Here is a 23,340-nt window from a genome sequence, read left to right on the forward strand (position 1 = left end):
CCCCAGGGTACCGGCCAGGAGGAGCACGTCTGCACTGCCTGGAGACTACAGCTCATGACCCCCAAAGCCTCCTTCGAGGCCACGGCTGCCACTGCAGATTACCACAAGGCAGGGTGCACACCTCATTTCCCAAAGAAACTTGCTTTTTTGTTATCCCTTCTTTGTAGCACGGTGCAATGGGGCCAGAAGATGTGTCATAATGGTATGAGTTGCCTCTGGGTGAACATTAGTTCATCACAGAATTTTAAAATTTGCATTTGGAGAACTAAAAATACTTTTACTGTAAAGTGGTGTAATCCTGGTGCAATAAGGCAAGTTAAAGTAACTTCTGAGCAAGTCAACTTGTTTTTCCAGAAGCATCAAGGAAGTAGGTGACCTCTACCAGTCCTCCTAGAGAGGAAGAACAAACTTAGTCCTACCGAGAAGTTATCATATGACAGGCAGGAACCCCAGTGTTCTCAGGTTACTTGTGCTGTGTAACCGTTACAACTCGCTGATACAGACACTGTGATCAACATTGGACAAGTGAGGGATCTGAGCTGAAGAGGTTCCACAAGCCAGCTTAAAGCTCGCTTCTCTCTCCTTTGAGTCCAGAGTCTGAAAAGACAAATCAAGTCAAAGCTCCGGTCAAGCCATAAACTCACAGCCTTCAAATTCATAGTCCAGCAGTGACCTTGTTGGAACACAAAAGGTGCTTATGGGAGGAACTAGCATTGCTCCACGATATCCACACTCCCCTTCACCATCAGAAAAAGAGCCCCGTCACCCCTGCTGGTCGAGGTGGTCAGGAGTCTTGGTTCTGGCCAACGAGGTGGAAGCAGAGGCAATGTGTTGACCCCATAAACCATCAGAGCATCCTGAACCAGCCACCAGGACTGATCAAGAAGAAAGAGACGATTTCGCTCCTGCTTTAGTCACCAGACTTGGGATCTCTTATTTCAGCAGCTCAGCCTGTATCCTCAATACGGCCCATCGAAGAAACTTAAAAACCTGCATATCCCTCTAAACTGGCTAAGAATTATCCTTAGAGCTTGTTGAACCTCATCACCTGTTTATTCCTCATTCATTTATAAGGTAAATTCATCCTGGCCCTGTGTCTGAATCCTCACAATTTCCAAATCCCAATTTGTGAGATTTACCTGCAAAGTATGACAATATACCATTTCTTTAAACCCACATTCTTCCCAGAATATGTCCTTCTTTGGAAAATGCCACTCACCCATACTTAGCTATTGCAGGAGGTCTGTCCACCACCCAGTTTCCCAGGGGCCCGGGCTGGCAGGGCATCATTTGAACCGGGCGGTACTCTCTGCCCTGCTGGGTGGCTCTGGTCCTTCTCCAGCAGCTGCATCTACTTTCACACACATAAGGCCCAGCGGGGTTGCCACGGCAGCGAGCATCCTTTAAATGCTGGCTGGCAGGCCGGATGCCAGGACCAAGTCGTTGATAGTCCTGTCTTGTTGGTTAGCGTTAGAGCAGACAAAACTCTTTTTATGACCATTCAGCAACAACAGCCCTTAAAAGAAGCAGAAGGGGGTGGGGTTTCTGCTGGAACCCTCTGACCTATTTAGAGACCCCCCAGCTTGGATGCCTTATGCTATATATTTCAGCTGCACCACACATAACCACTCAACCGTCATTACCTGAGATTATATGACAGGTATGGGTCAATTTGTTCTAGCCTGCGGTTTTCTGCCTTCTCAACGACCTATTACCAAGCTGAGATTGATTTGCTGTGACACCTGCTGTGTCCCGTGACCAGAATAATAAACACAACCAATTCACTTCGGCCACTCCATTTTTGGTGAAGAGCTGCAGTCGAGAACGACAGACATCTGCCCATTAGGAGCAGCACATAATTAACAGCAGTGTTTACCCACCCGATACCGAGCAGTTAGAGGGGCAACAGACTGTCACCACGAGAGACCAGCATGACCCTCGCCATCCTGAATTACGGACGCTACACTCTACCTCCCACTCAGCCTCAACTACAACCAAAATAAATACACTTTCAGATTGAAATGACCTAGGCTATACTTCCATATTATCTATGCTATATATTTTCATTATATTACATGTATTAGGAAACTAGGTGTTTGTGTGATCACCTGCTACAGAGGCAGGACTGGGGCTAACCTTAGATTGAAACAGATGGAATTGCCAGCTCTGTGACGGAATTAAACTGGCATATGGAACCGCGCTTTTTATGGCATTTGATTGGAATTTTTATGTGCCTGACCTTGTCACAGGAGCGGAATCCATCATCTATGAAAAGTCATAAAACTGACAGTGTCACCTTGGCAAACCATTCAAAACCAATTAACCGACCTTCTGCTAGACACATAAATCCATTGATCCATCCTTACAATTGGCATATAAAACATTCATAAGTGCAGACACGTAATACATTTTAATAGACATTTGAAAGAGTAAACTAGAGACAACACGGATTTTAAAACAAAAATAATGAGCCCTTGTCCCTCTTATCCAACATCTCAAAGCACTACTTTTTAGTCTTAGGGGAAAACTTGGAAGTTCACATAAAACAGTACTGTGCTTTTAATATACATTTGTGTATTCTAACACAAATTATACACCATTTTCAAGCAAATTTATCACCACTGTGGTAGTCTGAAGGCTTTTTAGAAGCTGAAAGCATAACCCACTTAAGACTTCTGTTGCCTTTGGCAAATCTAATTATTAACATTTGCTGAATTGGCTTTAGACACCTGATATCATGTTAACACAATCAGTGAATATTTACCAAAAATTCCCAGGATGAATGCCACCATTTTGATGTTCTGAGTTGTCAAGGAATTTACAAATGAACAAATACAAATCCACACACATCGGGAAATTTCAGCTCTAACAATCAATAAATGAACAAGAGGGACCCCCCTCAGTCACAGAGAAGGCTCCCTCACCTCCAGCGTCACTGAGCGTCACCTGCTTGGAGGCGCCGGGCCAGCTCCGGTCCTCTGCAGTCCCGACAGGGGGACAGAGTAGTGACAATGGTGGGCAGCAAGCTTCTAGAGCTTCAGTTCTGGGTTTAGGATCTAGAGTCCAGAATCAAAATTAAAAGTTTCAATAATGACAAAGAAGATGCTATTTACTCTCTACATCAAGACGGTAAAGAGTGGGGAAAAAGTGCCCCTTTTCAAAAGAAGAAATAGATTGTGCTAGAATAAAATCACACACAACACGCCTGGCACATGATGCTGGCACACACGATGCTGGCACACAACATGCCTGGCACACAGATGAGACAGCCTTGGCATCACCTGGGGAGTCCGTCCCTGCACAGTGATTCGGTCCCAGAGCCCAAAACACAGAGTAGTCCCCACCCCAGGGAGCTTCCAGGGGCCAGAGCCGAGGACCGCCTCCCAGTGCCCCTTCTGTCACCCACAGCTGTGTCTTCCATCTCCCTGGCATTAGTCACTGAGGCCGGGTCTGCTGTGTGGCCTTCAGGCCCTGCGCCCTGCACGTCGTCAGCTGGCTGGCCCCTCACCCCTCATCCTTACGCGACTGCACAGGCCCACAGAGCCGCTGGGAGCCAAGGCCAGGGAGGTGTCGTGTGCTCATGACCTTCGTTCGATAGGACCTAGTTGTCCATACCTGCAGTCTGCCGACCCGGCTCTGATGCCGACAACCTCACCACACCTGCGGCTCTGGCCAGGGCTCCACGCAGGGCATTCAAGCTAAAAGAGATTTCCTGAAAAGACGTCGGCCTGGAAACAAAAAGGCACAATAAACACAGCAGAATGGTCGGAGCTGGGTTGAGGGCCGGAGGAAAATGAATTAATTAGAGCTAAAAAATGAGAGAGAGGATGTAGGTGGGCCTGGGCCGATGAGGCATTAGGTGAGGGGTGTGTCCATTGAACCCTCAGCACCTGAGAGCACAACTTGGGGGTGGGGTGAGTCGTACCAATTCACTGAGGATTTTCAGGAAGCTGGAGAGCTGCGGTCGCAGCCGAAATCACACCAGGACATCAGGCGGGCCGGGGAAGTCTGCCAGGCACAGCTCCCCACAGCCGCCTGCAGGGTCACTGCCATCGCGGCTCCTGGGCAAGGGCCAGGGCGCAGGCCCCAGGCGGGTCGAACTAGGTCACCTGCCCGTGACCAAGCTGCCAAAGAGGTTCTTGGCCTTTTTCGCCTCTATTCAGAAGGCAGGATCTGCTTCCCTCTGAAATTAATGCTACGAGGAATTTCCTAAAATAAAAGACAAACATCGACCACATTCCCTGCATCTAATCCCATGGCTTATACAACTCAGACTGGACACTGCACCCAACTCCAGACAAAATTCAGTTTAGTTCAAGGGGAGAAGCAGCTCTTTCCTCAGGCACTTTTCAGGTGCTCTGAGAATCCTTCCCTCCCTATGTTTGATCTGAAACTAAGCCAAGGAAGTCTCCCATCCTGTGACATTTGAGAATGACAGGCAACACAAGCGTTAACATTCCAGCTAAAGTGAGTTCGTCACAGAGCGATGAGCCTGTTTCACACGCGTGAAATTTCACCAGTCACGTGCGTGGATTCACGCGTGAGGGTTCATGGGAGGGAAGGTGAGCCTAAAGACAGAGGAGAGGCTGGCGGCAGAGGGGCTGGGACACAGCGCCTGAGGGAACGCGGATTGGCCCCCCAGGGCAGGAGCAGAGGCTGTGAACTGGGAGGCAGGCGGCAGTGTGTCCACACCCCTCCTGGGCGACTCCTGGAAGTGATGACGGCCCAGGAAAATGGGAGGCTGGGGTTCGGGTTGGGACTCCATGCGGAAAGGAGGAATCAGAATTCTCCTAGAAGGAAGGTGAACCTGTGCCTCTGGATTCGCCCTCAATGCTGAAGTGCGTCCTCCTGGAAGCAGCCTCTACCGCACCTGACTGGCAACAGGCAGTGCTGGACCCGCCGTGATGTGGGGTCATCGCTTCCCTGACAGGAGCATATGCGCTACAGTCCAGCGCTACAGGCATCAGAAAGCGTCAATTTGTCACGAAGAAGGACTCCAGCCCTGCTCGCTATTTGGGGGAGACGAAGAACCCAGGATCTAGGATCATTTTAAATGGACTGTGTTACACGTTAAGCTCGATGTATCCTTAACTTTTAGACTCACACTTCCCACTGACATAGCACTTTCTGGACTAACTCCAATGGAAGTAATCCCACTCACACTGAAGGGGAAAAATATAAAGATTCACAGCACGGAAAACACCCAAGTGCTGTAGATGGTGGAAACTGTAACTCACCACTCCGCCTGCTTATTTTTCTACAACTGGTCCAAACACAGAAGCCATCGCACTTCAGATCCAGGTACCACCCAGCTCAGCTCAGCTCACAACATCACTCTTTCCCTTTAGCCACCCTCAAATTTTTCATTCATTAAAGCACCTTCCGGTAACCACTGAATGAATTCAATATATGCAGTGTTCCAGATTATCATTCTCAGTAAGATGGACATTGTCACAGACGAACGAAACTCACAATACACTTGTACCTACAAAGTTTGTACACGTTAATAGTGGTTCCATGAGCAAACCAATGAACTAGATCCGAATTGCAGCCCTGAGTGTCCAAGGCCCCCTGAACCATTCAGTCCCCAAAAGTGATTCCTTCATGCTATTTCTAAACTTACCTGAACCTCATGGATTCAGAAATCAGTGTATTTTTAATAGAACAATATAGAGTCCAGAAACAGACCCACATACACATGGAGATTTCATTTATGATAAAAATAACCTAACAGATCAGTAAACAATGATGAATTAATCAATAAACAGTATTAAAACAACTACCTAGACATTTGGAGTGAAGAAAAAAACAAAAACAAAAACAAAAAACTTGAATCCCAGCCTGGCTCTTTGTACCAAAATAAATGCCACATGACCAAAAAAAAATTTTTTTAATTAAAAAAATTTTAAGACACTATGAAAGTACAAGAGCAAAATTAAAATATAGGTAAAAAATTTTATAATACTAGAATGTGGAAGGACTTTCTAAGCAAGATATAGACAACAAAACCATAAAGGAAAAGACTGATATATTTGACTAAATAAAGATTTTTAAATATTGATATGATTTTTTTAATTCAGTAAAAAGGCAAACTAGAAAGTAACAAACTGAAGAAAAGTTTGTACAATACAAATGACAAAGGATTTGGTTTCTTTTTTTTTTTTGATAGGTAAGAAGTGGATTTCTTTAGAGAGAAACACACTCCACAGACAGAGTGTGGGTCATCTCAGAATGTGAGAGAGGCCAGGATTTGGTTTCTTAATATACAAAGAGTTCTCACAAATCAATAAGAAAAACAACCCAATAAAAATTAGGTAAATGATGTGAATGTGTAGGTAACAAACAATACAGTAAGTCAATAAACATATGAAAAGATGATCACAGTCATTCATAATTAATGAAATCAAATTAGAACAGATTATCATTTTTAATCTATAATATTAGTGAAGATAAAAAGTTTTGGTGATATTCAGTGTTGGTAAAGTTGAAGAAAATCATATCCTAAACACTTAATAGGAATATTCTGTTTTTTGATCTGGGTATTTACATAGGTCTGTTCAATTTGTAAAAATCCAGTGTGTACTATATTAAGATTTGTGCACTTTTTTGCATTAATATCATACTTCAGTATAAAAATGTAAAGAGGGACTTCCCTAGTGGTCCAGTGGGTAAGACTCCGCACTCCCTATGCAGGGGGCCCAGGTTTGATCCCTGGTCTGGGAACTAGATCCCACATGCATGCTGCAACTGAAAAGATACCACATGCCACAATTAAAGACACTGAATGCCACAACCAAGACCGGTGCAGCCAAAATTTAAAAAAAATAATAAAATTTTTTTTAAACGTTAAAAAAAAATTTTTTTAATGTAAAGAATATGTTACATCACCATGAGATATCACCTTATACCTGTTAGAATGGCCATCAGCAAGAAGACAACAGGTTCTGGTGAGAATGTAGTGCAAAGGGAACGCTTGTGCACTGTGGCAGGAATGTAAATTGGTCCAACGCTATGGAAGATAATATTGAGGTTCCTCAAAAAATTAAAAATAGAGCTACCATATGATCTACCAATCCCATTTCTGGGTTTATACCCAAAGGAAATGAAAACAGGATTTCAACGAGATATCTGCACTCCCTTGTTAACCACAATATTATTCATAATAGCCCAGATATGGAAACAAGCCAAACGCTCATCAGCAAATGAATGGATAAAAAAGATGTGATACATACACACAACAGAGTATTATTCAGCCACGAGAAAGGAAGACATCCTCCCATCTGTGACAACATGGATGGACCTTGAGCACATGATGCTACGTGAGATATGTCAGACAGCGAAAGACAAGTACTGGGTGATACCCCTTACATGTCGAATCTAAAAGTTAAACCTGTAAAAAACAGACAGTAAAATGGTGGTGACCAGGGGATTGGGGGCCGGGGGGATAAGATTGCTATTGTTCAGGGCACAAACTCGTAACAAGTAGTACATAAGCCATAGAGATCTAAGGCACAGTATAATGAATACAAAAATTGTACTATAATTATGCAACGTGACAAATATTTATACGACTACACTGGCAATTGTGTTACAACACATAAGTGTATCAAAGTAACATGTCTACACCTTATACCATCAAATTTATAAAAAAAAAATTTTAAAGAGTAGGTTAGAAATTTGTTCAAATTCATGAAAGGAATGAAATTCTGAAGTATAACACAGTAAATCAAAAGCTATTACTTACCACCTATGCTTTGCCAGATCCCTTAGCTAAGCAGAGTAAAGAAAGCTTCTAAACTGGAGATTCTCTTATGGAAAGAACCTACTTAAACTCTCTTAAGCCTTGGGATTCTCAGGGTGTAAAATGGTTTGGGGAAGAAGAGGTAAGAGAATATTCCAATATGAAACGCCAGGCAGGGTTAGAGGGGATGTCTGTGCAAACTGCCAGCATTTTACAAAGGAGGGAACTGAACCCAGGCAGTTATGTGATTTGCCAGGGGAACCGAGCTAGGAAGTGCCAAAGCCAGAGTAAGCACCCACGTCTGCCGGCCCAAGGATGACCCACCATCCACTGTGCTCCGCTGGCAAGAGGCCCGTCCAGCCGCGCTGACAGTTCAACTGCAGCCTTAGAAACTCCTAACACCTGCAGGCCCGCCATCCAGCAGGTGGGCCGTCATGATGGACCACAGTTTGCAACCTGACATTTCCTGAACCCAGTTACAGCGCTTAACACGGATCCCCTGAGGGAGCGAAGGAGAAAAGGCCTGGAAATCAGGGCTTCCTGCACATGAGCTGGAAAATGGGCAACAGATAAAGCCAAGCTCAAGGCCGCTCCGCACACACAGCCCTGGGACCTGCCAAGGCTCTTCTCACACCACAGACCAGAGACAGGGGCCCCCACACAGGGCGGTCCGAGGACTCAATGCGACAACTTATGGACCCCACGCTGCCCCTGCAAGGTGCTAAGCAAACAGAGGGGACGTCTGTGTCACTGTCACCGTGCATGGTGGTGTCCTGGATGTGTCCCAGCCTCCCAGCTGATACAGCACTTTGCCTCTTCACGGCTAGTACAGGCCCCTCCATCACACCTCCCCAAGCCTGGCCAGGACCCTGCCGTTTTCTTCCAGGGAAGTACTTCAAACCTGGCTCAAATTGCTGAACTATTTTTTAAAGAGTGAGAAGGAAAAATAAATTGTTACTTTAAGCACTAAGTTTGGGGTGGCTTGTCACAAAGCAGTGGAAAACTGAAACAGCATGGTGTCCGGTATGTGAGTTACACTCAGTAGGTGTCAGCTGTCTTGATTACAGGGATACTCATAAACTAGAGTGATTTCAAGACATCCCTCTTCATAAAAGGCATTCTGAAGCACTTTCTTGATTGAGAAAGAACAGAATAAGGTTTTGCTTCAATTCTTTCTCAACTGTTACTGCTGTCACTGTTGCCGTGATTAGGGCTGGGGGCAACTACAAATTATTACAGTGCTTATGAGTTTATAGTTACTGTTTTTCTTTTACCCATGGATATTTTTAATAAGAAAGAAGTCAAGGACATATGGAGAAGACCCCAGCAGAGCATCTGTAACTACACTGCTCAAAAGCAAGAATAAGGGTGTGTACATGGTTAGCTGTGACACAATAACTATGATTATCAAAACGGAAGCACAGGGCTGATGGGAGTGAAATGTGCAATAATGCAATTCACACCAATTGCAGCAACATATTCAAATCAGTAAATTACATCAATTATAACTTTAGCAAAAACTTCAAAAATATTTCTATTCTTATTGAAAAAAAATATTCTACTAGTTTTCTTACTAAGATTAGCCTAACCTGAGGTGGAGGTCTAGAAAGAATACAACTCATCTTTTTTTTTTTTTTTTTTTTTTGCGGTACGCGGGCCTCTCACTGTCGTGGCCTCTCCCGTGGCGGAGCACGGGCTCCGGACGCGCAGGCTCAGCGGCCACGGCTCACGGGCCCAGCCGCTCCACGGCATGTGGGATCCTCCCGGACCGGGGCACGAACCCGTGTCCCCTGCGTCGGCAGGCGGACTCTCAACCACTGCGCCACCAGGGAAGCCCCTACAACTCATCTTTTTAAACAGACGTCTTTCTTTACAAAATATTCTCAGGGCCGTGCTTCTCAGGCCCTGTTAAGGTTCTATAAGCTCTTTTAAAGAGAAAAGCAGGGACCCAACACAGATATTACTTGTTGTGTCAATATACTGTATACAAATAGTAAAAGTACACACAAACTGTTTTTGTTATTCTAGAGCTATAAAATAAAGATAAATGCATTAATTAAATACAAATTAAACTATCAGATCGGTGCCATTCAAATGAACATTAACCTAATACGATGGATGGTGTTGCTCCCTGAAGAAAAACAGTTCAGGGCTGTGGTCAGCCCCAAGGTCAGTGTGCTCTGTCACCCTGTGCCCAGGACAGGTTACTTCCCTTGCATTCCACACAACATCTGTCAGCAAAGTTTGTCAGTTCTTCCTTCCAAACAGCCCGATCGGGACCCTGCTCACGACCAAAGTCACAGCCTGCCACAGGCTCCCCTGCATGCATCCTCCAGTGGTCCACCCTCCATGTGGCCGCTAGGGTGACCACCATGATGGACGAGCCAGATCACTGTCACTGCACAAAAACCTTCCATGGCCCCCGCTGGATTCCCAGGAGACGCCACAGTTCCCACACCGGCCCGCGAGACCCCAATTAACAGGCCCCCAACCCCACCTCTGCCCTATTCCCACTGGTCACTGTTCCAGCCACACTGGCCAGCCTGCTGCTCCCACCCCAGCGTGGGGTCCCCTCTGCCAGGAGGGCCCAGCCAGCTCAAGAACATGGTCTCTGTGTTTACTGAAAGGCTGTCTTGGCGAGGACTTTCTCAAGCCCCTACTTGGAGCTGCACCCTCCAAGTGCACGGGGGGGGTGCAGCTCCAAGTAGGGGATGGGCCCACCTGGCCCATCCTGGCTTTCTCTGCAGGGCGCCTGTCACCATCTGTCACACCAGGGACCCAGAGCCCTCAATCACGGTCACTCCTAGGACGTAGGCTCCATGAGGTCAGGGACAGTGGGTCCACTCTGCTGCCTGCTGTGCCCAACCCCGGAGCAGGTCCATCAATACCTGAGGCACCTGCTCCGGAACCGCTCGGTCATCATGCGGCCCCAACGCGGTATCTGTGCTGACTCTGCCTGGGTTCTCCTCTCCTTGGCCAGTTTTAACGGACATTAAAGTTGCTATAGTTTTGTTACAGGAGGATCACCTGGAAGATCCAGATGTAATTTTATTTACCTTTCAAAGAGCAGCATAGAAATGAACAGGCACAGACAACCTGCAGATCCCACAGGACAGATCGGCAGGCCCACGCCTCTCCCAGACCCATCTGGAGAAACCCTAGGTCAGGGACGGGTGGGGAAGCCAAAGGACGAAGGATGGACCACTGTGGGGGGCCACTGACCACGCCCAGAATGCCCCTACCGACCCCTCCACCCCTGCCACGGCGATGGAACAGGAGCCTGAATAACAACCCAAATTTACTTTATTTTTCTTTTTTTTTTTAACCGAAGTATAGTTGATTTTACAATGTTGTGTCCAAATTACCTTCCAATTTTATTATCGGTGTACCCGTTATTTCCAGCAACAACCAAACGATCTCTACCCAGCAAACATCTCCTTGGGTCCTACAGTAAATTTTTACAGGTTTTAAGTTAATTGCACTAGTAATGCAGGCTCACTAAATAAACCAATGCACAGAAGCAAACGAGAAAGAATAAGTTATTTATGAGCACGAATCAGGCCCAGGCGCACCTGCATAGCCACTTGGACGTGCATTCGAGCCCTTTCGAAACCTTTTCCTGTCTCTGCTCGGTGTAAACAGGGCCACTCCCGGCCCCTCCTCTGCACCCAGCCTCATCCTCAGACACCTACAGCGCCCCCCACCCCCCCGCCAGCCATGCCCAAACTCCACACCCTTACCTGGCAATTGAGCATCATGTGACATCCTAGGGGTCTCCTGGTGCTGTTACTTCACCTCCCCCTTCCCGCCCTATCAGCCCAAGGGCCCTGCTGGGCTGGAAACCCAAGGACAGACCCCACACCCCGCGGGAAGTCATTACACCTCCCCACATGGCAGTCATGCACACACCTGGTAAGGGTCTCTCTTCATCCCCACAGCACACGACCCATTAGTGAAATCCTCATTTACTTTACACAGACGCCTTTTTGTTGTTTTATTTTAAACTAAAATGAGAAGATTCATGAAATGCCTTCGTTACTCCCCACAGGGTAAGTCTGGCCGGGTCTCTGGTCTACGCTGGCAGCAGGAGGAAAGGTCAAGCACTGGGGCTCAGCACACTCCCCACTCTGTGGGGAAGGGAGGGATGGAAAGCAGAGTCAGCAACATTTTCCTCTAAGAGCCAAGCCCCGGGGTGTCTCTTTAAAGGACAGACTGATGATTCATTGACCAGAAGGGGAGAGAAAAAGGAAACAAAACAATGGAAGAATGTGGGGCTGAAAGAACAGAGACGGCAGGAAAACTCTGGAGCAGGACGGTGGGCTGTTGACCATAAAATAAAGGAGCCTGCTGAACATAAAACAAAAGACAGAGGAAGAGAAACCATGAGGAGGTGAGCTGCGAGGTGAAGGAGGGCAGGCAGGATGCTGTCTTCACAGCTGCAGGATTTCCAACTCACCCGAGGAAACAGGACATCAGCAAGTTGGTACAGTTACGTGTCATTATAAAGGAACAAGGTTAAAGGCGCCATCCTGTATCCCTGGCCTTTGCCATCTCAAACCCAAATCGATGTTCATGATTTTACTCCTTAATCCTTTCCCCCACCTCATCATTAGGTTCAAAATCTAATTAAGATGAGCACGGATAATGAAAAAAAATAGCTTTTCAGAAGTTTGTTATGAAAAGTTTAGAAAATATCTTACCTCCCAAAATGAAAGATGTCTGTGAAGTATGTGGTACTGATGCTATGAGATTTTTTTTTTTAAAAAGACTTTCTTAATTAAGCTTGCTACAAATGTAAACACCCTGGCCAATCGTTTGATAAAGGGAGGGAGGCTTTGCTCTTTTCCCCTGCCAGCAGAGGGCAAGCTCTATGTGATACCCCATGTATGTATGTATGTATGTATGTATGTGTGTGTGTGTGTGTGCTTGTCATTCTCCCTCTCTCTCTCACACAGACTTCCTTCCCCTTCCCTTGTCTTCTCCAACCCACCCCACCCCCGCATAACCTCTCCTTCCCTCCATCCCTTTTCTCTCCTCCCCTTCCAGGGCAGGCTGGGGTAGAGGCACTTTTTAGGACGATGCATTTTATTTGCAGGTCCTAGTTAGAACAGTGATTCCACGAGGGCAGAAAGGAAGTAATTCTGAAGAATTCAGGTATCTGTTTCTTCCAGAAAAACGCATACTGTTGATACAAAGGCATCCAGCTTCCCGGAGTCTTGCTCAAAGAAGAGAAACTAGGAGGGAAGTGGCCTCCCCTAGGTTCCGCTCCTCTCCAGGGCCCAGTTTTCTGATAACCCGGGTCATCTGGGCACCTCTAGGGAAACTGAGAGTAGCCCAGGCTAAATCCTGAGCAAGCAGAAGCACAGTCATCACCTCCAGAGGATTCAGAGCAGGGCTGGGGCATCAGGAGCAAGGAAATAGATCAGAAAAAGACTCGAGACAGAAGGTTCTGCAGGGAGAAGCTCGCTCTGGAAACCCAATGTTAAATCCCGCTTTTCTTTCCTTTATTTCTGCTGACAAACTCCTCAGGACACCTGCAACTCTCAGCAGCTTTAGCAATTAGGTGGGGAAAATAAATCATGTGGTCTGTCAGGAAGTGGTCAGTGCTCTGTGGAAAGTCAGGACCCAGAGCCCGGGAAGGGTCGTGGGAGCCCCGGGGGTGGGAGGTGGGTGGGCAGATGGGTAGGTGGGTGAGCTCAGCATCTCACTCACCCCAGGTTGATTTCCGTTGTGCACCTTCAGTCCCCGCTAAAGCGTCTGACCCACATGATCAAGGCCCTTGGTTTTGTTCAGACACACCACTGCCCGTTGCTCATAGAAGCCAGGAGTATTTCTTGAATGAGTGCCATAGAGGTAAATGAGAGAGAGTTATTTCCATATGAGCACAGAAAAAAAATACAACCATTCAACATCACCTAGGTTGTCTTCCCACCACTTAACCCAGAAGAAGCAACGAGGAAGCAAACAGACAAATCGAGATGCTAGGACTTGCTACAAGACAACTGGCCGGATTCTTCAAAAACACAAATGTCGTGGTGGAAAAAAAAAAAAGAGGAACGGTTTTAGATGAGAGATGTTAAGAAACAGCTGTAAGAAGCAAATGTAACACGTGATCCCTGACTGCATCCTGGATGTGAACTATACGACTGACACTATTGCTGTGTTCAATGTCAGAGGTGAGACGATGATGTTACAGTTGGGGGTGGGGGTGGGGAGAATGTCCTTGTCTCTAAAAGATACACACTGGGGCTTCCCTGGTGGCGCAGTGGTTGAGAGTCCGCCTGCCGGTGCAGGGGACACGGGTTCGTGCCCCGGTCCGGGAAGATCCCACATGCCGCAGAGCGGCTGGGCCCGTGAGCCATGGCCGCTGAGCCTGCGCGTCCGGAGCCTGTGCTCCGCAACGGGAGAGGCCACAACAGTGAGAGGCCCACGTACCGCAAAAAAAAAAAAAAAAAAAAGATACACACTGAAGACTGTAGGGGTGAAGTGTCATAATGTCTGCAACTCACTTTCAGATGGTTCAGGGGGAAAATCCAATATTTTTTGTGTACTAGAGAGAGGAAAGCAAGAGTGACAAAAAGTCCTCCCTTCTGACTCCAGGTGAGAAGGCTATAGACATTCGTTCTACTGCTCTTTCAACTGCTTTGTAAGTTTGATGTTTTTCAAAATAAAACAGGAAAGGGGAGTTAGAATAAAAGACCCCCTGCTAGAGGCTGTGGGGTCAGCAGGAGAGCCCTCAGCCTGGGAGTGGGAGGCGGTGCTCATCACCTCCCCACTCCCTCCCACCACCTCAGCCTTCCAGAAAATAGCGTGAGATCCAGAGCCTGCTCTCCCAGTCCTGGGGTCCACGCCCACCTTTCCTTCCCTGTCCAAGCCCTACGTGTCCTTTGAAGCCCTGTGCAAATCCTTCCCACGCCAGGAGGCCTTCCAGATGGCTCAGTTCCCAGCCCCCCACTGCACTTAACATAACCTGCATGTCTCCCATGGCACCACGTGACACCTCCAGCATCCTTCTTGTCACCACGGCCACGGATGCTGGCTCCTGTCTTACCTGCCCAACCAGGAGCCTCTCCACCACAAGCGGGACCAGAACCCAGCCTCCCGACTTTCCACCTGCAGTAGAGCTGACACAGCACCTTATCCACCGCAGGTACTCAAGACAGACCTTGAGCAAAACCTTTTTGTCCCTCACCTGTCCTCACACCTGGTAAGATGGACGACAGTCAATATTTATCGTCATCCTGCTCTGTTACTTCTATTGGGCGTGGCTCCGTGGTGAGTGCTGTCGCAGGGATACTGGTGATGTCATTTAGTTCACGTGTCATTGTGTCCATGTCGTGGGAAAGGCAGAGTGCCTTGAAGACAGGGATCGTGGCTGTCCTGTCCACCTGCAGCCGCCCAAGCTCCCGGCATGAAAGAAGTGCTTGATGATCAGTGAACGACTGAGTGAAGGAAAGTCTATTCCAATTTCCAACACATATGACAAATTATAAAAACTAAGACAAATGGTAGTGTAATATGTACAGACACGGAAGCACCGAAATTGGTCTAACCTGTTGGACACAACTGAATTTGAAGACCTGTTCTAATGCGTGACCTCAAAATCTTTTCATGTCCTGGCACTTTAAAATGTGAAGTTTTCTGTTTTCCAATGGCCAGAGCCTTGGCGCAGATCTGGGGGATACAACACACTCACTGAAACAGGGACACTGGGCGGCGTTAGAGGTGGGGCAGCGCGCCTGAGAGCCACAGACAAGGGCTGCGGAGGGACCAGAGAAGTTTGAAAATGCTCCACAAATGACTGATGCACACGCTGGGCTCAGGGTGAGATGCGGCCATACTGACCCTGAGCAGAAGAGGAACGAGGGCCTGGTGGACCCCAGCAGCCCGGCTTGGGTGCTCAGTGTCACTACCCGCTGGGCCCTGCTGGGAGACGTCCCACTCTATCGTGGATATTTATTCTCATCCCAGAGTCACCAACGCTAAACCACACTTTCCACAGGGGTTCAACTTAATAGAGGAATCAGGTAAGAAATGAATTACTGTAAGTTCCTAGCCTCTCTGCATCCCCCCACTCCCCTCCCCCCTTCCCCCCAAAAAGAAATGCTAGTTTCTGGGAAAGAAAAAAAAAAGGGTATGTGTGGGGTTTTTTTATTTTATTTATTTTTTATTTATTTATTTTTGGCTGCGTTGGGTCTTCGTTGCTGCCCGCGGGCTTTCTCTAGTTGCAGCGAGTGGGGGCTGCTCTTCATTGCGGTGCATGGGCTTCTCATTGCGGTGGCTTCTCTTGTTGCAGGGCACGGGCTCTAGGCTCGTGGGCTCAGTAGTCGTGGCTCGCGGGCTCTAGAGCGCAAGCTCAATAGTTGTGGCGCACGGGCTTAGTTGCTCCGTGGCATGTGGGATCTTCCCGGACCAGGGTTTGAACCTGTGTCCCCTGCATTGGCAGGCGGATTCTTAAGCACTGCGCCACCAGGGAAGCCCCTCAGAAATGAGTATGTTACCAGAATCTCAGGCTTGGACAGCAATGCTGATGGCTGCCTGGGCTGAGCCTCCCATCCTATGCATTGTTCCTTCCACAAGAACCCCATGATTCACATAACCTTATGGAACACTTACGGTAAGGAGCGCTCATCCTCATTCATCCGGCTGTGCCGGCGTCCACAGCTCGGGCTGATCTGCTGGCTGTGAGCAGCCTCATGGGTCCTCGGGGGTCCCACAGCCCTTTCTCCTGAAGGTCTGGACAGGCTACAAGTCCCCACTGCCCACATGTCACAGCACATCCCAGGGACTGGACTGCTCTGTGATGAAGGACTAAAAAGATTCTAACAGAGGCCAGAGGAGAGGCCTCACCAAGGCCCTGACGGTGGCCTCTTAACCATGCCACTCAGCTGTGGAGGAAGTGGCAGAGATCTCTAAACTGTCGTCAAGACAACCAAAGTCCAAATATAAATCTCTCAGGGATTCCATTCGGAAGCAGTTTTTAAGTGTACACACCCAGAGGAAATAATAAAAGAAAAGAAATATCCTTTCCTCCTTCTCTCCCTCCCCCTCCCCCCTCCTCTCCCCGCCCCCCCACTCCTTCCCCTCCTCTCCCTCCTCTCACTTTCTGCCACGTGGTGATGTGTTTTAAAAATGCATACTGGGAAGCTTTCCACCTTTGGGGTTGGAACAGCTGCTGCCTCAATATTGTTTTTGTTAGTTTTTTTTTTTTTAACATACTTTGCTATTTTTAATGGAATTGTTTTTAAGCGACATGTTTCATAATGCTAGCTGAGATTCACAAAGCAGGATGACTGGCACTTTATTGGCAAGAATGAGACTCATGGGTCCTAAGAGTCCAACGCAGACCCCCGTCAACACCCTCCTGCCTGGCTCACTTCCATGACAGCCCAGCTTATCCCAGGAAAGGGCACTCACGAAGGCTTGGGAGAAACACGACAAAGTCCACCCATGAAAACAGCAAGAGTCAAGAATCTCTAACAGGTAGGCTAAATAAACCCTGCGCTAGCACAAAGCATTCAGGGAATGTTCCACAGATGGCTGTGGTTCCATCTGAGAGCACTCACCAAAAGAAATAAGACCAGATACGCCTAACATCGGGGTTCTGAAAGGCACAGGTACAGGCCACCTGGCCCATTCCACTGCCACCTTTTGCATATGACCCTCCGGTGGGGAACCGCCACCCCCTCGAGGAGCAGGAGGCTTCAGCTGAGAGGGAGGAAAGCTTGCACCGCCCGTGCCAAACACAACCATGTGCCTTAAATGGGAAGCACATTCCCAAGTAATCACTGAGGAACAGGGACAATCACCAGGCACAAAAGGACCAGCCCCTCAGCCTCTCCAGTGAGCGAGCAAGGCTGCAGCTAAGTGGTCCTCGTTCCCATCACCTTTTCAGCGGGGCCCAACAGAAAGTGACGCCCACAGTGGGCATGGCTGCTAGGGCCTGGGTCAGACTGAGATTTCAGGGAGGTGGGGCGATGGCTAAAAACAGGAAGCTGAGGGCTGGCTGCATGCAAGACTTCATCCAGGAAAGACAGGCCTCCCACACAAAGAACAAAGGAGCCGGGACGCCTCTTAAAATTTTGAGAGGACGCTGGGTTTGGCACTGATTCCCTCTTCCAGCCGCGGATCCACAGGCTTCTCTCCCAAATCAAGAGAGCAGACCCAGCAGTTAGAATGGCTGTAGCCTCACCCAAGTGCTGTCTCACCCAGAGCATCGCCCTGTTTGGAGGAGCAGCTGAGAACATACCCTGTCACACACATCTTGCCCAGGACAGGACCAGCCAAACGGGGAGAACTTAAGACACATTACTCAGTGTGATAATAAGATCACTGGCCCTTTCAAAGATTTCAAATAAGATGTCTTCCGACCTAAGCAAAACTAAAACTTACAGCCACTCTCAAAAAAAGAAGGCCACAGGGCTTCCCTGGTGGCGCAGTGGTTGAGAGTCCGCCTGCCGATGCAGGGGACACGGGTTCGTGCCGCGGAGCGGCTGGGCCCGTGAGCCATGGCCGCTGAGCCTGCGCGTCCGGAGCCTGTGCTCCGCAACGGGAGAGGCCACAACAGTGAGAGGCCCGCGTACCGCAAAAAAAAAAAAAAAAAAAAAAAAGGCCACGGATATGGTGTGATAGGATTGGAGCTTCAAGGTCTCCATCTGCTCAGAAACATCTTCTTGCTCTGCTTTGGGACCGTTCTTCCCTTCCAAGCCCAACCTCCTACCAACTGAGCCACTGCAAAGGACCAGCAAACAAGGAGAGGCACTGTCTCCAGGAAATCACTGAACGAGTGCGTTCCATTCTTAGAGATAAGACAAAAAGAAGTATAGGGAGTTCCTCCAGCTTTCTCATCTCCCAGGCTTGGAATCACAGGGTAGCAGGAAATGGTACCATGTATCTTAGGCGATCATCTGCTATAGTCCTCTGCCTTAAAAGGGAAGATGCTATTATGTCCATTTCACAGATGAGGCAACTAAGGTACTCGTCCAAAACACCACAGCAATGAATGGGAGAGAATGAGAACCCAGGCTTGCTGCCTCCGGGTACAGGGCTCTTTCTACCTGTTCAGTTCCTTGTAGAAGGAAACAGACTCACCCCTAAGTAGCAAAATTGCAAATAATTCATGCGGTGGGACAGGCAAGTCACTTCCGACTTCATTTATTCCCAAAGCCAATCCTGACACACACAACACACGTCAAAGCTGCCTCTTGATTCCTTGGGATCCGACCTTCCTTCTGAGTCTTTGAAGGGCTTCCTTGAGGCTGAAATGATTCCTCACAAGGAAAACATGCGATTCCTGGAATTTATGTCTGGCTTATGTTAGAGAGCCTGGCAGATGGTGCAACCTACCCCTGCAACACCGATAAAGGTCAACAGAGGAAGGCCAGAACAGCATCCTATCCAAATCCAGGCCATGGCAGAGCAAGCAGGGGGTGGGTCACAGGGAAGGGGGAAGCCTTTGCCTGATCCCCTGGAATTCGAGGCCAACCCGAAGACCTAGTGCAAATGGGGGTTCCAGCAAAGGACAGTGAGGGGAGACAGCCAAGAGCATCGTTCTGCCCCAGGTTCCAGGAGAGCCTAGAGGGAGTCCAGACAGCCCCTTGGTCTGGGACAACCCAGTCCTAACCTAGAACCATTTCTTCTTTATCTACTTCTGCACATCCGTCTTGACAGACCAGTTAGTCCAACCTTTGCTGCTTTTTTCAGAAATGGTTTTCTTGGGAGACCAGATGGGCAGAACACTAGGCATCCCTACCAAAAGCTGCTGAAAACAGGGCTTCAAACCAGCTCTTCCCAAAGAAGTAATTCTGGAATTTGATATGGGCACCCAAGAGGAAGCGACCCTTAACACCATCTGAATTCCCTGGGCAGTCCCCAGGGGGCTGCCCGGTGCCATCTGACAGGCCCGCACCACTTGGGTGTTTGTGTCTGTCTTTGTTTCTGGCTTCATCCAAGTTTCTTCGGGCTCAGAAGGACCCACTTCGGGAGGGGAAGTGGGGACAGGGGAGGACTCTCTCATCCTGCCTTTATCCGCGGCACTAAAAGTTTTCTAGCCGCGGTTTTCTACCAACCGTTCTCTCTTCACCTTCCCGCCGGGTCATCCCCTCGCGCATTTTCTCACCCTGAGTTGGGCTTTCTTTTTAAACAAGTAAAGAAACCAGTTGGCCCTGGGAGGCAAAAGGAGTCGGCGCCTTGGCTGAATATCTTAAAGTTTCCGCCGGAAGGAAATTATTAAAGGCAAAGGAGAAAGCCCTCAGAGGTGGGGGCCGCGGCTCCTGTCCCCGCGGAGGGGTCCCGGGGGCCCGGCCCGAGCGGCTCCGGGGACGCGGGCCGGCGGCGGAGGGACGAGTCGAGAAACCTCCCGACTAGGTTCGGGCCCGTACCCAGTAGGGCCGGGCGGGGAGCGGGCCCGGGGGAGCGGGAGAGGGGGGTGCAGGGGACACGGGGGGAGCACGGACGGGGGGTGGGCAGGGAAAGCTGGGGACAAGGTGGGCGCGGGGACGAGGGAGGCGCGCCGACCAGGGGAGCGCGGACCCGGGTCCCCGGCGAATGGCGGCGCAGGACTCACCCCGAGGAGACAGACTTTGAGCTCCCGGATGGCCATCATGAGCTCGGGGCCGGGCCGGACAGGGGCTCAGCATCCTCCGGAGCCGCGCCGCGCCCCGCCAGCTGGCGTCCTCCGGTCCCCGCCTTCCCCTCGCTCAGCCCGCGGGCGGATCCGCAGCCGCTGCTATTTCTGGGCTGCCGGCCGCGCCGCGGAGGGTCACGTGGCCGCCGCCGGCTCCTCCCGGGGCTGCGGGGAAACCTCGGCGGCCCGGCTTCTGGGAACGCCCCCGACGGCGTCAGCCACCCGGCCCCCAGCTCCCGGGCCTGCGGCGTCCTGGCACAGGGCCTCTTCCCACCCGCCGGCCGGCGGCCTCGGACCCGGTTGGGCAGAGCCCCCCTCCCCCTCGCCCGCACCCGACCCACGGGCTGCCGGCTGCAAGGCCCCCGGGGGTGAAGAGAGGACCCGTCCCGCCCGGGGCGGGGGGGCGGGGGGGGGAACCAGGCCCACGGCTGGAGACTGCATCCCCCTCCGGAAAGTGGGTGATGCCAGCCCAGGCCATCTGCGGGGAGCATTTCCAAGTCATAAATGGCACTTGACAGAGGCTGGGCGGACGGGCAGGAGGGTCTGAGGGTGCAGCCCACCCTCTCCCGCAGTTCCTAATATAATGGGGAGGGGGCTTCAGTTTACCCCCACGTAGCTTGTCACTCTCAGCCCTGAGCTCATTTTTCTGTATGTAATCGAAATTGGTTCTAGAAGGTACGGTCTATTCCTCCCTCCAAAACAAGGGTGTCCGTGTCCGAAAAGGGAAGCGCTTTCTAGAGAGGAAGCTGCCATGCTCAGCAGAGAAACGCTGCCACTTGCCGGGGCAGACATCCGACCCTCAGAACGACGCTACAAACAGGGAGCTCCGCCGACCTTCTGCATCCTTCCTTAACCGGGAAACCAAGAGGCTCTGGCTTGAGACAGTGAAGGCAGGCTTGAGGAACTGCCCTCCCCTCTCCACGGTGGCTCACGTACCTCACCCACTCAGGCCACCTGTGTTGCTGCCATAGAAATGTCCGCCTTTCCGACATAGCTACCTCAGTTATTCATGTCATTTCAGATCAGAAAGAACTTTTTTCTTTAAACTTCATCCCCTAACCCAAACCCTCAGGCCTCTGTCCTGAGTTGCCAATTTTGATCGATGACATTTGTGGCCCCCAGTGGACCACCCACCTTGATTATCTGGCTTTGTTCCTACTGAGGCCATGTTGAAGCTACCCAGCACCCAAGTAGCGCATGCAATAGGGACTTTCGAATCAAGACCTCCAGAGAGAGAGAGAGACTGGAGTCAAAATAGCCCTCCCCCCGAGAAAAAACCCCTGACAGTTGGCCATGAATTCCCCAGGGCAGTGGAGGCTTCCACTGGCTTGGGCAGGCTGTGGAGGATTATTTACTCACACAGACCTGGACTAAACTGTTCAAAAAGTAGCCATGGATGAAAAGCAAGGACAGAATGAAAAGAAGCCTGCCCAGAGTCACCCAACCCTGGTCACAGGGCCTCACTGTCCTCAGATTCGCCGAGCAGAGAACAGCTGCCACATAGCTGCAGAGCTGTTGTGGTGAAGCAGCTCTGGCAAGGCCACCTCGAGTCCCAGCAGAAAGAACAACTTAAATCTCCACGTCAGAGTGCTTCCCTTTGGCCTTTCTTCTCACTTCCCCAAAGTCAGCCAAACCAGTTCTCACTTCCCCAAAGTTGGCCAAACCAGGGTGGGAGGCTTTTCCATTAAAACTGCAATAGGTCACTGAGGCAGAACCATCCCCATACAAGTGGGCTGGCAGAATTTCTCATCGGTTCCCCTGCTCTTCTCATGATTCTTCCCATTCTTCTCGCTTCTGCACTAACCTAGGTGTCTGCCATGCTTGTGTGGTTTCTGGGTTCTCCCCAGACAGTCGCTGATCCAGGCCTTCTCCCCTGAGAATCACCCCTCTGTTTATTCTGCCCACACCTACCCCCTTAAAATCTCCTCACTTGTGTCTCATTCTGACCAGGCCGAGCGCTTCACAAAATGCCAACCCTGGTCTGTCAACCGCACCACCCCCTCATCAGCCAGGTCACCTCTGGGGACTTAAAAACTGGCCTCATGAAAACCCTGGTCCCTGTGATCACCCCAAGGTTGTGCACCATGCTCTCCTGGGAAGGAGGGACGGTGGCTGCTCCAAGATGTGTTTGGGGAGTGTCAGGTCCTGGGTGGGTCTCAGCTTGTTAGAGGTATAATGTTCCCTAGGAATGCTGTCATTATACTCTAGGATTACTGTATGCCGGGCCTGGCCTGACTCCTCTGGAATTCTCTGCAAATATGAAGAGGTTCTGATATAACTTAAGCAGGGATAAAAATTCAATGGTACATAACTGAGGATTTATCAAATTTTAAAAAAATGGAACACGCAAGGTTTTCTTATGAGACTTTTGTAAAGCAAAAGGTCATTGTACTAACTCGGATTTCTGCTTTTCTGCTGCCTTGAAGTCCTCAACGGCACCTAACAGACGCAATCGAAATGTTCAGCACATCTTGCAAAAACGTGGCCCAAACCAGCCCCTTCTCTGCCCCTCTGGTGGAATCCATCAGCCTCCAGAAACCTGCTCAGATTCCACTCACCCGTGAGGTCTCCTCCTGAGCTTGCCCATGCTCTGCTCACAGCTCTCCTAGCACTGACTCAGCAACTCACCTGCCCTCCCGTCCCCAACAAGCGTCCTGCCCAGCGTCGTTCCAATAGAATGAGGCCGAGTTCAGTTCAGAAGCAAAGGAAAGCCTTATTCATTGATCAAAGGACGGGTAGACCGGAGTGCATGCTCCAGAGCCTATTGGGGCTGCTTTAGCGGGGAGGGCGCGGGGTTCTCTCCAGCAGCGCAGGCGCAGCTGCTGCTCACGCCCCACCCCCGCCATCGCAGTGCCAGGTGCTGCGTCTCTGCAGGCGGCCCGCCCGCCATCTTGAACTGAGTGCGCAGGGACGGACCTTTTGTATGGCCCCCTGAGCTGAGCTGTCACGCTGCCGTTTTGCACCAGGAACCCTG

General features: G+C 49.8%; 1 protein-coding gene across 1 annotated transcript in view; it reads right to left on the reverse strand.

Moving 5' to 3' along the window:
• The window catches only part of RAB31 (RAB31, member RAS oncogene family), a gene marked incomplete at both ends in the record, with an annotated part of 108,900 nt that extends 88,555 nt beyond the window's left edge, over positions 1-20,345 (reverse strand). The window contains one exon of the mRNA XM_079717372.1: positions 20,307-20,345. Coding sequence (XP_079573498.1) covers positions 20,307-20,345 — 39 coding nt within the window. The remainder of the gene's footprint in view (positions 1-20,306) is intronic.
• Positions 20,346-23,340: the final 2,995 nt, after the last annotated feature.

This window comes from Hyperoodon ampullatus, assembly GCF_949752795.1.
Source record: "Hyperoodon ampullatus genome assembly, chromosome: 13".
Lineage (NCBI taxonomy): Eukaryota > Metazoa > Chordata > Mammalia > Artiodactyla > Ziphiidae > Hyperoodon > Hyperoodon ampullatus.